The sequence below is a fragment of the Sapajus apella genome, unplaced genomic scaffold (genome assembly GCF_009761245.1).
Source record: "Sapajus apella isolate SASKATOON/1434 unplaced genomic scaffold, GSC_monkey_1.0 scaffold126, whole genome shotgun sequence".
NCBI classification, from domain to species: Eukaryota; Metazoa; Chordata; class Mammalia; order Primates; family Cebidae; genus Sapajus; species Sapajus apella.
Genome location: NW_022437066.1, coordinates 3,227,973 through 3,242,165, shown reverse-complemented (window position 1 = coordinate 3,242,165; position 14,193 = coordinate 3,227,973). Strand labels below are relative to the sequence as shown.

Here is a 14,193-nt window from a genome sequence, read left to right as displayed (position 1 = left end):
GTATTAATCGGACACAATTCCTAGGGCTCTTACGGGCACAGGGAGACCATGTGCGGTCTCTTTACCTGCACTCGATCCATAGTGAACATGATCTAAATCGTCGTCACTGTAATCATTACCATATTGGTCAGCTTCTCTGCATCTGATTGTGGTCAAAACATCCTCTGCTTTGGAACCCGGGGTGCTGCTAGGGCGACACCTCGTGCGTCTGCCATCTCCATCTCTGCAGATAACGGGGATGGGACCTGCGTTTCTTATTCCCTGTAGTGGCCCTTTTATTTCTCCTGTCTGCACATCGTGCTGAGAGAATAATGGAATAAACGGTCTGCATGTCGTGGTTAGAGAAAGAAGGCATAAGCGCTCACTGCCGGCACAGTTAGACTGTAGGCTGCCTTCAGTGGATGAGCAAGTTCAGCCGTTAGCAGCGTGGGCTCGTCCACCTTGTCGGGGGGATCAGTTCTTCCTTCCCTTTCATGGTTGAATAATATTCCGGTCTATGCATATATCACACTCCGTTTATTCATTTATCTGCCAGTAGACTTGTGGGTTGCATTTGTCTGGCCATTGTGACTAATGCCACCTGAACACTTGTATACATTGATTTGTCTGAGTCCCTGTTTTTGATTTATTTTGAGGCTGAACTGATTTGGGTGAATTGTTTATGCATCTATTTCAGTCCCTGAGATTGGAATTACTGGGTCATATGGTAATTCTAGTTTTAAGTTTTTGAGAAAGCAGACATCACCTCTTTAAATTGACTCTCTCCCCCAGTGGTTGAGAGGTAATGGGAAAGGAGGCAGGGCACCCCCAAGCCCTCGGGGTCTAGGGTGGATGAGAGTGCGGGCTGCTTCCCACAACAGGCAAAAGCCACCAGCCCTGCGCTGGCATCTGGCAGGTGCTTAGCAGGTGTCTGATAAATGGACGGGTGAATGGGTGGTGGATTGATGGCTGGGTGGGTGGATGGGAGGATGGACAGGTGAATGGATGGGTGGCTAGATGGAAGGATGGGTAGAAGGATGGATAGACAGTTGGAAGGATGGCTAGATCTAGATGGATAGGTGGATAGGTGGATGAATGGATAAGTATACAAGGAGTTTTGTATACAAGGAGTTTTGCCTGGAGGACTGCATAGGTACCTATCTAAACGCATAGGTAGACGGATGGATGGATGGATGGATGGATGGATGAGTAGATGGATGCATAGGCGAATGAATGGAAGGATGAGTGGATGGATGGATTGATGGATGGAAGGATGTATATGCAGATGGATGGATACATGGATGGATGAGTGAATGAGTGGACAGATGGATGGATGGAGGAGTGGATGGATAGAGGGTTTAATGGATGAATGGATGGATGGACAGGTGAATGGGTGGATGGATGGATGGATGGATGGATGGATGGATGAATGGATGGAAGGATTGGTAGGGGTGTAGATGGATAGGTAGATAGGTGGGTGAATGGATGGATGAATGAGTGGATGGATGGATGGATGGGTAGATGTATGGGTAGACGGTTGAGTGAATGGATGAATGGATGGATGGATGGGTGAATGGATGGAAGGATGAGTGGATGGGTGGATAGATGGATTGAAGAATGTATATGCAGATGGATGGATACATGGATGTATGAGTGAATGAGTGGACCGATGGATGGATGGAGGAGTGGATGGATAGAGGGTATAATGGATGGATGGATAGACAGGTGAATGGTGAATGGATGGAAGGATTGGTAGGTGTAGATGGATAGGTGGATAGATGGGTGAATGGATGGATGAATGAATAGATGGATGGATGGGTAGATGGATGAGTGAATGGATGAATGGATGTAAGGATGGATGGATGGATGGGTGGGTGAACAGATGGAAGGATTGGTAGGTGTAGATGGATAGGTGGATAGATGGGTGAATGGATAGATTAATGGATGGATGGATGGATGGGAGGATGGATGGATGGGAGGATGAATGGATGGATGGATGGATTGATGGATGGATGGATGGATGGGTGAATGGATGAATGGGTAGATGGGTAGTTGGATGGGAGAATGAATGGGTGTTGGAGGATGGATGGATGGGAGGATGGATGGATGGATGGATGGATGGATGGATGGACCAGCCTAGCTTACATGTCTTTTATGAAAGGCAGCTTCTAGGGAGGACGTTTGGCTCTGAGGATAGGCTCATGTCATGGCTTGGTCTGGACTTTGCTCTGCTTCAAGGCATGGGCTGGGTCTCCCAGGTCCCCATGTGAGTGCTCCATCAGCTGCTCTTTCATGAGCATCCGTTCTTTTCCAGGGTGACATCCAGCAGCTGCTCTTTGTCTCGGACCACCGGGCAGCTTACGATTACTGCGAGCACTACAGCCCTGACTGTGACACCGCGGTGCCGGACACCCCACAGTCGCAGGACCCCAATCCAGATGAATATGTGAGTAGACTCTGGCTTGCATCTTGGGGGTTGGCATGGGCAGACTACTTGGATGGTTGGTGAAGGACCACATGAGCCACGGGACCTTATTTTCAATAGATCCACTGCATGAAGATGCAGAGGGACTCAGGAGGTAAACGTGGGGATATCTGACTCACTTTTCTAAATAGCACCTTCCAGAATGATAGGGTCACGGAGGCTGTCATCAATAACCCTATCCTTTAACCTTTTGAACAAGCTTCTGGATGATGAATGCCCAGTGCTCTCTCAGCCTTGGGCTTGACCTTGATGGGTATTTGTGAGCACAGAGGCCACTGGTGTACCCATAGACTCGATCCACTGGAGGGACCATGTGCAGCTCGTCAAAGAGGATGGAACCTGGGCTTGTCTACTGTAGAATGGCCAACCTTCAGATCCCTTGAGTGTAGAGTGTCCTGTAGAGAGGCAGACACGTGCCTGACACCTTTGTCCCTCCTCCTGGGACCCGCCATGTCCATGGGCCAGCTTTCCTCCCCTCCCGCCCCACACCCTCCCAGCTCTCCAGTTTATCTTATTTGTAGTTCTTTCTGCCACTTCTGCATGAAAATCCTCTCCCACGCCCTGGTCCCATCGCCTCTCATTTCTCATCCGTAATGTTAAATCCCGCTGTTAATTTCGCTTTGGGTCTTCCTTCTTTCACCACCAGTCAGGAGAGAAGGAAGGGTGGCTTTCATGAAACTGTGGAACCCGTGCCCCAGGCCACATCTTATGAACCCCAAGTGTGGCTGGACAGAGCTCCCAGCCTACTCCCTGCTGCGCTGGCTTCCTGCCAGCTCCTCCCAGCTACTGGTTGGGGGAAATGGGCTCAGGATGACACCTGCTGTGTTGCAGTGAAGTCCCTCCCGTGGGGTTCCTGGGCTTTGAGGCTTAGGGCTGAAGGCTCGGGAGCCTGCTGGTGATGTGGCTGCAGCTGCCCAGCCTGCCATTCTGTTGGTTGTTCTGGCCTGGCTTCCAAAGGGCCAGAGGTCTCACCTTTGAAGATTCATTTCTCTGACTTCTGCTCAAGGGGGCTGGAAGACCCCCCACTTTCTCCCTTGGGCTTCCGGTGAGGCTGCGTCACCTTCCCAAGGAGCTGGAGAGGGAGGACCCCCATCTGGGGACCCACAGAGAGATTCATGTGTGGGGCTGGGCAGGGCGCTGTGGCGTGCAATCTTCCAGCCGAATCTGGAGGTCGGTCTATCTGCGGGCTCCAATGCCTCCTCACGGGGCTGCAATTCGCTTTCAGTACACGGAAGGAGACGGTGAGGGGGAGACCTATTACTACGAATACCCCTACTACGAAGACCCCGAAGACCTAGGGAAGGAGCCCCCCCCCCAGCAAGAAGCCCGTGGAAGCTGCCAGAGAGACCACAGAGGTCCCCGAGGTCTGGGCTGAGCGGGGGCCTGGGTTGGGCTGGGTCCCTGGAGGCTGTGGTGCAGGGAGGGTGAGGCTGGGAGAGGGTGTCAGGGTGGAGGCTCGCGGGTTGTCTGGCAAAGCCCACAGGGGCAGCTCAGCAGGGGAGCAGGCCATCGTGGGCTGTCCAAGCTTTGCCATCACGGGGAGTATTGGGCATTCCGCCATGAGGAGGATGTTGGGAGATGCAAGGTGTACAGGGGAGCGTCTCTGGGCCCCGGTCCCGGTCCCCACCCTATACCAGGTGCAGGTTGGGCTTGGTTCTCGGGTTCCTCTGTGTAGGCGCAGCTGTGGTGGGAGAATGGAGCTCAGGACCCCACTCCCCAGGTGGGGGTGATGCAGTCTGAGGTTGGCCTCGGGTCCTCCCCTCTGTGGGTTGCCTCCCCTTCACCTCTGAAACTGGGGAGGGCTTCGAGGGTGTGTGAGCAGCAGTGAGAGACGAGGGTTGCGCCTAGCAGGGCCGGGCCCTGTGCGGGAGCGCGGATGGGTGGGTGCCCTGCTGGGAAGGGAGGCTGTCCAACTGGGGGACATCGTCAGCATGAAAAGGGTGGGGCGTGAGCATGGGCCAGTGTGTGTGAGCGTGTGGCAGGCAGGCACAGGTGTGCACGAATGAGTGTGTGAGAGCGTGTGGCAGGCAGGCACAGGTGTGCATGGGCCAGTGTGTGTGAGTGTGTGGCAGGCAGGCACAGGCGTGCACGAACCAACGTGTGTGAGCGTGTGGCAGGCAGGCACAGGCGGCATGAACGTGCATGTGTGAGCGTGTGTGTATTCCGGGGAAAGGTGACCTGGTTATCCCACATTGCTCTGAGAGCCTAGAATGTTGCTACTTTTTTTTTTTTTTTTGGAATGGAGTTTTGCTCTTGTCGCCCAGGCTAGAGTGCAGTGGTGTGATCTTGGCTCACCACAACCTCCGCCTCTCGAGTTCAAGCGATTCTCCTGCCTCAGCCTCCCGAGTAGCTGGGATTACAGGCGTGTGCCACCACTCACAGCTAATTTTGTATTTTTAGTAGAGAGAGGGTTTCTCCATGTTGATCAGGTTGGTCTCAAACCCCTGCCCTCAGGTGACCTGCTGGTCTCAGCCTCCCAAAGTGTGGGGATTACAGGCTGAGCCACCGCACCTGGCCTGCTGCTTTTTAAATCTTGAGATATGATTGGCCCTTTTCTGGTGCGTAACTGGGTAGGCTGGAGTCCATTCTGAGCACCCTGAGTGACCTGGGGCTCCCAGCTGGGCCGCCGCCTTCCGCGTGCTCTGCCCCCGGCCCCCATGGCACCGAGTCTCTGGGCCTCTTGACAGGCGGGGGATCCAGGCTTTGCCACTGAGATGCCCGCACGCGGAGATGCGGCAAGCCCAGACCTCACTCCGCCCCGCCTCCGTCCTGACTCCAGCTCTCTCTGCCCTTGGCTCCCAGGAGCTGACCCCGACCCCCACAGAAGCTGCTCCCCTGCCTGAAACCAGTGAAGGGGCTGGGAAGGAAGAGGACCCCGGCATTGGGGACTATGACTACGTGCCCAGCGAGGACTACTACACGCCCTCGCCTTACGACGACCTCACCTACGGCGAGGGCGAGAACCCTGACCAGCCCACAGACCCGGGTGCCGGGGCCGAGATTCCCACCAGCACCACCGACACCTCCAACTCCTCCAACGTAATTTTTTTCCTTCTCGTTGGTTTGGTCTGGGGCGAGGGGAAGGGCCAGGGTGGGGCCACAGTGCTGAGGCCCCTCCTTTCTCCAGTTCTCACCTTGGAGTCCTCGGGTGGACCCTGTGTTCCTGCCACACCCTGGCCCAGGCCCTTTGCAGCCAGACTGTGGGAGGCTCCCGGGAGGGCCATTGCTGAAAGAGTTTGGAATCACTGACTTGCTGAGTTGATCTCAGTGTGGTCAGTTTTTTCCTGGAAAGTGGGTAGAATGACCCCAGTCCTTCCGGTCTTTGGGGGTTCAGGTGGAGATGGGATGAGGGGGGTTGCTGGTGGGCAGAGTCCCTGCCTGTGACCCGGGGTGGCCAGGCTGGACGGGGCTGGGAGCCAGGATCCACACAAATGCAGCAAAGCCCGAGCTGGGCGGGCAGCTATGGCTGGAAAGTCAGCCGGCGTCTGTGGACCTCAGGGTTCTCCTTTCCAACATGGCACTAACAGTGCTTGTCTCTGGGTGCTGTGGACTTTGCAGATTAGGGAAGAGTCTTGCCCAGCACGTGGCACATGGCACATGCTTAGCACGGCCATTGTGTAGTGCAGAGTCTTCACTGCCAGAGAGGTCAGCCCGTTCCACAGACCCTGCACCTGCAGCACCACACCGGGGGCGCATGTCTCAAGACTCTGGGGTTGTGGGGTGGAGCCCCTGCCTAAGCAGGTATCTGGGTGCACAGCTGTCCCTGGGTGCACGAATATGCCAGCTCTGTGGGGTGCCGCCATGCCAGGGCAGTCTGGGGTGATGATTCTTCGTTGTGGGAGGGAGAAGATGCAGAAGGAGGCTGCCAGGGGCCGCAGGACCTCTCCCTGCGGGCTGGACTCCAGGTGTGTGTGGCTTAGGAGGCCTCTGGTCTTGAAGTCCTGGAGTGGTCAGACCTGGAGCCCTCAGAGGGGGTCTCTCCTCAGACGGGGTGTCTCTGCCCAGTTGACTGGGTAGCCACGGTGCCAGCACAGGGCCTGATGGATCTGGGGTCTCTGCCCAGTTGACCGGGTAGGGGCAGTGCCAGCACACGGCCTGATGGATCTGGGGTCTCTGCCCAGTTGACCGGGTAGGGGCAGTGCCAGCACAGGGCCTGATGGAGAGGCAGTGCCTGGTGCGTTTGCGAGGCGACCCTGCACCTTCCTCTCCCTCTGCAGCCAGCTCCGCCTCTGGGAGAAGGTGCAGATGACTTGGAGGGGGAGTTCACCGAGGAAACGATCAGGAACCTTGATGAAAACTACTACGACCCCTACTATGACCCCACCAACTCCCCGTCGGAGATCGGGCCGGGAATGCCGGCGAACCAGGATACCATCTATGAAGGGGTGAGAGGCTGCAGGCCCCGCTCCTGGTGGGGCTGGGGGCTGGCAGGGCACCATGGGGGCTCCTCAGGGATGGGCGCCATAGGCAGTACAAGTGTTGCACGCTGTTCCCAAAACGTTATTTTTAAAGAGACCTCAGTGCCTCAGACTTGCTCTGGATAATGTGCGTCGCGGCGTGACCGCCTCTGGGCCCGTTCCTTCGTTAGCGGTTGCGTGGCTGTGTGGAGCCAGCCTCCGTCGTGCTCCTGGCACCCTCCTGGGCCTGGGAAGATGCCCGGCTGTGATAGTGCCCTCGCCTTGTGCAACTGGCCAGATTTTGTGTAATCTGACTTGCTCTTTCACTTTTCCCTCTGATTCTTTCTCCACCTGCCTTTTATCACCCCCAGATTGGAGGACCTCGGGGCGAGAAAGGCCAAAAGGGAGAACCAGCCATCATTGAGCCGGTAAGGACGTTTCTTACTCTCTTCCTGAAGCTGGGGAGTCTGCTGCTTGGGAGCACGGGGGGCGTGTAAGGTGTGACCAGGTCCCTGGGCCCCACTGCACCTGCACACACGGGGTCATTTCCAGGAACCACCTGGTCTCGTGGAGTCCATGCACCACTCATCACCAGGACGAGGCCCTTTGGGTGGGGATGTTCTAGACTGTGATGGGGGAGTGGGATGGGAGGGGGCCGGATAAGTGGGGGTGGGGTAGGCACAGATCAAAGCTCGTCCTGTACCCAAGCGCTGAGCATCTCGGCACATTTCCATTTTACCTGGGGTGAAAAGCGGCTCAGAGCTGGTGACGCAGAGGTGGAGTCCCCTTTGAGGGGTGCAGGAGAGGACGTAAGCGGCCGGTTGCCTGTAAAAGCCGTAGGGCAGTGGCAGGGAATAGTTAACAAGTGGCTGTACCTCTCCACGCCTGTTACACAACTGTTTGGAGTAAGTTTGCTGAAACTGTTGAAACGTGGAATGCCTTTTATGAAACTTTGTCAAGGGAATTAAATCAAACAGCACTGTGCTGAAATTCCAGCCGAGTGAAACCCAGCTATGTTAGGTGACGAGACCATGGGTGAGCTCAGGAAGTTCCTGTTGACAGTGCCCTTGAGTGTGGGACGCAGCGGAGGCTGAGAGACGCCCCTTCTGGGTAGGCAGGTTTGGTGGGGGCCTGCCCCCTGGGGTGTCCTTGCCCTTGTCCCTCAGGGGCCCATGGCCTGGGTGGGGCCCTGTATTTCTCCCGGGGGCCTCAGAACCGCTAAGGTCAAGGTCTTGACACCCCAGCCCCCAGCGGGCGAGATGCCCCGTGATCGGCTGGGCCGGGAGCCCTGTGCCTGCATGTGGTGGGAAGCAGCTCCAGACCCGAGAGCAGGCAGGAGCCAGCACCAAGCCCACCGCGCCACGCTGTCCGAGTGCCCACGGGAGGAGGTGCGTGTCCTGCACCACGGCCGGCGCCGCGGCTTGGCTGGCTGTTTCTGCCAGCGCCAGGACTCCGTTCCTGAGGGCTGAGCTCAGGGTACACCTCGGGCTCCCAGAAGCCCCTTGACCTGCGGCTCCTGGAATGTGGAGTCATGGTGACCCGCCACCCTCCTGTAGAGCTGGGGACATTCTCTTGGAACCTTGACGGATGGCAGGTAGCAGGCCTTCGTCTTCCTGGAGTCTGTTTGAAGCTGGTGACCAGGACAGATGGGGTGCATCCCGTCTCTGGGGTGGAATTCCCAGGGCCTTACCCCTTCCTGGCCTGTGAAAGCCTCTGGATGGCTCTTGTGGTGCTCCATGGCCCAGCCCAGGGGTGGGACCTGCCAGTGCCCACAGACGCATCCATTTTTCAGACCAGAGCCCCTTTCCAGGGCCCTCTGGGGGTCCAGGAAGGACAGAGCTCATCTGAGGCAGAAGGGTCATGGGATGCAGGACAAGGGGGTGCAGAGGCGTGAAGGGAGACTGAGGCCAGGGGCCCCTGCTCAGCAACATGGAAAACCTCAAGCCAGGCCTGAGGCTCCTCAGGGAGCAGAGCAGCTGCAGGGGAGAGTGGCAGCCGTCCGCCTGGGCAGACTCACCCAGAAGAAGGGGGCTGCGGGCCTGTTCTGCTGGGCCCGAGGGTGTTTGCCAGAAGGTGAACAGCAGCAGAGGCTTCGTCCCAGGCCCAGACCGAGCACACTTGCTGCCGGGAGGTGGAAAGTCCTGCAGCGTTTCCCAGGACAGTCTTGGCCCCCAGGTGGACTTGAGCTTGGCCTTGGGCTTCTTTTGGGGGGTCCCTGTTGCTTCAGTGAAAGGGGCTTCTTGCTCAGGGAGGAAGATGGGATCTCAGGAACGGGCAGGTGCCCTGGCCCTGCGGGGCCCCAGCTTGGTTTCCCCGCCCTGCTCTGGGAGGGCTGGGCCGAAACCTTTGCATGAGCTTCATGTTGGCTCCCGTTCCCCAGTGAGCTGGCCCTGTGAGTGTAGACGCGGTGTCCGGGCTCCAGGAGGCGGGTGGGAGTGTGGGGTGGGCACAGGTGTTCACTGCCAGGCCCCTGGGAAGCCAGCAGTGGGCAAGGGTGGGGTCAGGAGAGGGCTGAGAGTCCAGGCGGCCCAGCAGGAGCATCGAGGCTCTGGGAAGTCCAGTTCTTCTTTGCTGGGAAAAGCAGCAGCTGCCTGGATTCACTTAGGAAGGGTGCCCTCCCCTGGGCCCCAGCCTGGTCCTAGTGTCCAGGAGCTTCAGCCAGGCCCCCTGCAGAGATCACAAACACTCGGAATTTCTCAACCTGGAGCGTCGCCAGATGTCCTCGGGTCTAAGCGGCACATAAACAGACGGCCGGGTCCTGGGGCCCTGCGGGCATCCCGGCCGTGGAGGAGCGTGTGTATTCTCCCCTCCCCTGTACCTACACACACTGGGAGTTGCCTCTGTTCTGGGGGCGTGCCCAGCCATTTCCCCCTCAGTCCTGCTCCCTCTCATTGTCAACCAGACCCAGACCGAAGGCTCCCTAAAAGGACAGGAATCCACGGAGCTGAGAGGAGACAGGTTCATTCTTATCCAGGTGCTTCCAGCCAGGAAACCCCCAGATTCAGGGGCTGATTTTACCTGGGCCGTGCCCGTTAGGGGCATGGAAGTTACTGTCCCCACTTGACGCTGTGTTTTGTTTTTAAGTATGTGCCATTTACCAGATGGATGGGCCTCCACTGAGATTGCCTTGAGTTCTGCCAGGGCTGAGATCTCGTATTTCCTTTGTTAAAATGATCTGCATTCACCGGGCTTGGTGCTCACCCCTGTCATCCCAGCCCTTGGGGAGGCTGAGGCAGGTGGATTACCTGAGGTCAGGAGTTCGAGACCAGCCTGACCAACATGGCGAAACCCTGTCTCCTAAAAATACAAAAAATTAGCCAGGTATGATGGTGGGTTCCTGTAATCCCATTACTCGGGAGGCTGAGGCAGGAGAATCGCTTGAACCCAGGAGGTGGAGGTTGCAGTGAGCCAAGATCACGCCACTGCACTCCAGCCTGGGCGACAGAGTGAGACTCCATCTAAAAAAAAAAAAAATGTGTGCAATGAAGGGGTGCGGCTTGTTTGATGGGCTTATCCAGGCACAGACAGACACAGTGAAGCGAGCCTGAGTTCCGCAGAGCAACGCACTCACCACCGCCGCCCCGCAGCTGCCCGTGTCTTCTTTGTGCCCGAATCTGCTGTCTCTGCAAGTTAATCTGCAGTGCCATCTCGTTAACGATGTTGAGACATTTTCCTCTTATTCCTCTTTCCCCTGGTGAATTTTGAGAGTGGTGTCTGTGGTTGGGTGGGCTGGGGCCAGAGTGGGGCCACAGCTTGCCTGGGAAGGTCAGGCCTCCCCTCCCCAGGCGTGCTCACCCAGCCACTCCCAGGTTCCTTACACGCCAACCTGGGATGACCCGGGCTTGGCTGCCCTGTGAGGTCCCCGCCCGCACTGCCCCAGTTCCCTGAGAAGAGCAATTTGTGCGTCTGGGAAGGCAGGTGCTGCCCTGGCCCCTTAATGGGCAGCGGTTCTCCCTTAATCCCAGCTCAGCCCTGGGCTTTTCAGCTGCCTTTGTCGAGAAGGAAATTGGAAAGCTGGCATCCTGGAGCTGCTTGGATGAGCTCTCTGTGCAGCACACACACGGAGTCTCTCTGAGCGTGCATCTGTGTAAACACAGCGCAGAGCCTCCCCCTCCCGGGGCACGATGGGAGGGGTGGGGAGATCAGCAGCCCCCCAACCGGGAGTCCCCTTGCCAGCCTGGTACCCAGCACCTCTGGGGATGGCCCCGGTGGCCTGTGGCCTGGCTGGACAAATCCTTTGACTTGTCAGAAGTCAGTCGCCTTAGTCCGTTTTGTATTGCTGTCACAGAACACCACAGACGGGGTGATTTAGAATGAGCAGGAAGTCACCGGCTCACGGTTCTGGAGGTGGGGAGTCACATGCAGAGGGGCCACAGTGCTGCCTCCTCCTGCGGCAGAAGGCACTGCCTGGTGAGAGGGACAGAAGGTGACTGCTGGTGCCCTGTCCTCAGGAGCCCACTCCCACCCTAACCACCCCACTGCACCCATCCAGGGGGGCAGTGCCTGGTGACCTCATCTCCTCCTGAAGATCCCAGCTCTTCACACTGTGGCATTGAGGATTCAGTTTCCAACACATGACTTTTGGGGAGACACATTCAAATCCTAGCATTCTGCCCCGGCCCCCAAATTCATGTCCTCACATGCAGCTTACATTCGCTCCCTCTGGGAGCTGCGGCCTCTTCCCTTGTTCCAGCATCAACTCCAGAGTCCAGAGTCTCACCTGAATCAGATACGGATGAGACTCCGCTTCAGTTCTCTGTCTTGAAGCAAAGCCCTGTCCAGCTGCGAGCCTGTGGAATGAAACAAGCTTCACGCTTCCAAACCACATGGCGGGGACGGGCACGGGATAGACATTCCCGTTCCAAAAGGGAGGCGTGAAGAAAGGGGTAGCAGCCCCAAGGAAGCTCAGAACCCAACAGGACGAGCAGCCGTATATCCCACGACTCTAGAGCAGTCTTTCACTGAGTGTGCCACTTCCTGGGCACGCTGGGTGCGGGTGCCCCGGCCTCAGTCAGCACTGCCCATTCAGCTTTGCATAGGACGACTCATGAGTTGGAACCTCGTCCTTGCTGCCCTCCCAGGCTGGGGCTGAAGGCTGGTGGTGCCGCAGTCCTGGGTCTCAGCGGTGGCCCCACTTCATAGCCCCACCAGGCGTCATCCTAGGGAACTCTGCAGAGCCTCCACCCCTGTGGCGGGTGTCTGCGCGGGACCCCAGCTGTCCACGCGGGACCCCAGCTGTCCACGCCATCCTCTGACCTCTAGGTGGTGGGTGCCCTGCCTTCCTTCCCTGCAGCTGCAGAATAATCAGACCCCATGGGCGCCGCCGAGGCCACACCCTCACCCTGTAGAGCTGAGCCTGGGCCTGCTGGAGCCATGCCGGGCAGCTGAGGGCTGCTGTGTCTCCATGTGGGGGCAGACACATGGAGGGGTGCAGGGCAGGCGATGCTGAGTTCCTGGGGACCGCCTTGCGAACGTGGCCATCGAGGCCCTAGCGTGCATCACAGCTCTCTGGCTGCCTCGGGGTCTTTTTCTGCTGCCTGGTTGAGTGGTGCCTGGCTCCCACCTGTCACAGGAACTCCCTCTGAGGAGTAGTGCCCCTGAAGTCGGCATGAAACAGAGGACATTTAGGGCATTGGGGGCGACTGACCCTGGCATTGCCAGGTCAGAAGTGGAGAGAGGAATCCCGCCCTGGGGAAGGAGTTGGAAGTGGGGGTCTCAGGGCGGGGAGCCCCGTCCTACAGGGAGCGGCACCCATGCTCCCTCTGCTGCCCTCACGGCTGTCCACGTTGCTTTCCTGGGGCTCAGGCTGACCCAGGCACCAGGAGGCCTGTCCCCACTGGGGTTAGAGTGAGGCCTGGGTATGCTTGAGGCAGGCAGGCCCTGTGGGGAGGTGAGGGCTGGGGGAGGAGGGCTGAGTGGGCAGGTGGACTTGGCAGGGTTTCCCATGGGTGTGCTGTGTGGCTGCTGTGTGTGTCGGGGACACGCTTCCTCCCTGGAGGGAGGCGGGGTCTGGAGGCTGCAGCACTGGGGCCTGATGGTGGCCCTGGCTGGGGGCAGAAGTCCAGCCTGGGGCCTGTTGGACCTACTTTTCCCTCACCCTTCCTAAACCCACCTGAGGCCCCTCGTCCCGACATCTGCTTCCTCCCTTGAGCGGCTGTGGCCTGGCGGGCCTGCCTGGCGCACCCCTTCGGCAACTCAGGGAGCCTGGGGGCCTCTGCTCCTTTTCCTCCCCTCTGCGTCTTCAGGTGCCGCTTGTGGCTTGGTCTTGGGGGAGCCTGTCTGAGGGCCAGGGCTGCTCTTCTCCTGGGAGTGCTGGGAGTGCTGGGAGTGCAGGCACCGAGGCACTGCCCAGGCCCCCCTTGCAGTCTGCTCTGGAGACCCCTCCAGCACCGCAGCTACTGGGTCAGGGCCTCTGTGCACATGGCTGAAGCCGTCCACCCCACTGGGGTCTGGGCCTCGGGTGTCAGGAGGGAAGGGCCTCGGTGTCAGATGCCCCTCCCTGTCCTGTCGGGAGGGTCCCGTGGTCTCAGACGCCTCTCTCTGTCTCCACAGGGCATGCTGATCGAGGGTCCGCCCGGCCCGGAAGGCCCCGCGGTGAGTGTCAGCTTTGACCCTGTGACTTGCCGTAGGTGCTCTGCGTGGGGTGGGGTTGGTGACACCCTTCAGTCTCCTGGATGGAAAAGAGGGGGGCTCATCACTTTTGCAGACAGCCTGGGAGCCGGCGCTCTCCCTCCCTACCCCTGCCTTGGTTGGCCAGGTAGAAATCGGGCCTTGCCCTGTGGCCCCATCTTTTAACTTTGTCCCAACTTCATTTTTCATTCTAGGGTCTTCCCGGACCACCAGGAACCATGGGTCCCACTGGCCAAGTCGGGGACCCTGGAGAAAGGGTAAGAGGTTGACCATGTTTCCTGAGATCACACGGGTTGTGGGGCTGCCCGTGCCTCCTCCCCACACTGTGACCCGAGCTGTCCCTGCCTGTGGAGAGGACAGCTGGCACAGAGACGTTTGTCTTCAAGTCGCCCCTCCCCCAGGCGCCCCTCCCCCAGGTGCCCCTCACACCAGCCCTGTTCATACTGTGGATGTGGGAAGAGGGGGCCCCTGGGGCGCAGGGAGCCTGCCAGTGCTCAGCCCAGTCCGTGGCCCCGGGACCCTGCGTTTGTCCAGCAATCAGCAGCAGCCGCAACCACAGTGGTGGCCCCCGGGCCTTCCCTGCTTGCTCCTCGCCCCGGTGGCCACGCCACGTGGCATCCGCCCTCCTTGCTCAGTTGGGAACTTCCTCGGTCCTGGGAGGCTCAGGGGCGTCGTCAGGTGACCCTCGCAGAGGGAGGGGGT

The 14,193-nt window shown here is 58.6% G+C and overlaps 1 protein-coding gene across 1 annotated transcript in view; it reads left to right on the top strand.

Moving 5' to 3' along the window:
- COL5A1 (collagen type V alpha 1 chain) overlaps positions 1 to 14,193 on the top strand; it is a 178,068-nt gene that overhangs the window by 78,609 nt on the left and 85,266 nt on the right. Inside the window, 8 exon segments of the mRNA XM_032261945.1 lie at positions 2,294 to 2,425; positions 3,690 to 3,770; positions 3,772 to 3,828; positions 5,267 to 5,503; positions 6,682 to 6,849; positions 7,233 to 7,289; positions 13,414 to 13,455; positions 13,686 to 13,748. Coding sequence (XP_032117836.1) covers positions 2,294 to 2,425; positions 3,690 to 3,770; positions 3,772 to 3,828; positions 5,267 to 5,503; positions 6,682 to 6,849; positions 7,233 to 7,289; positions 13,414 to 13,455; positions 13,686 to 13,748 — 837 coding nt within the window.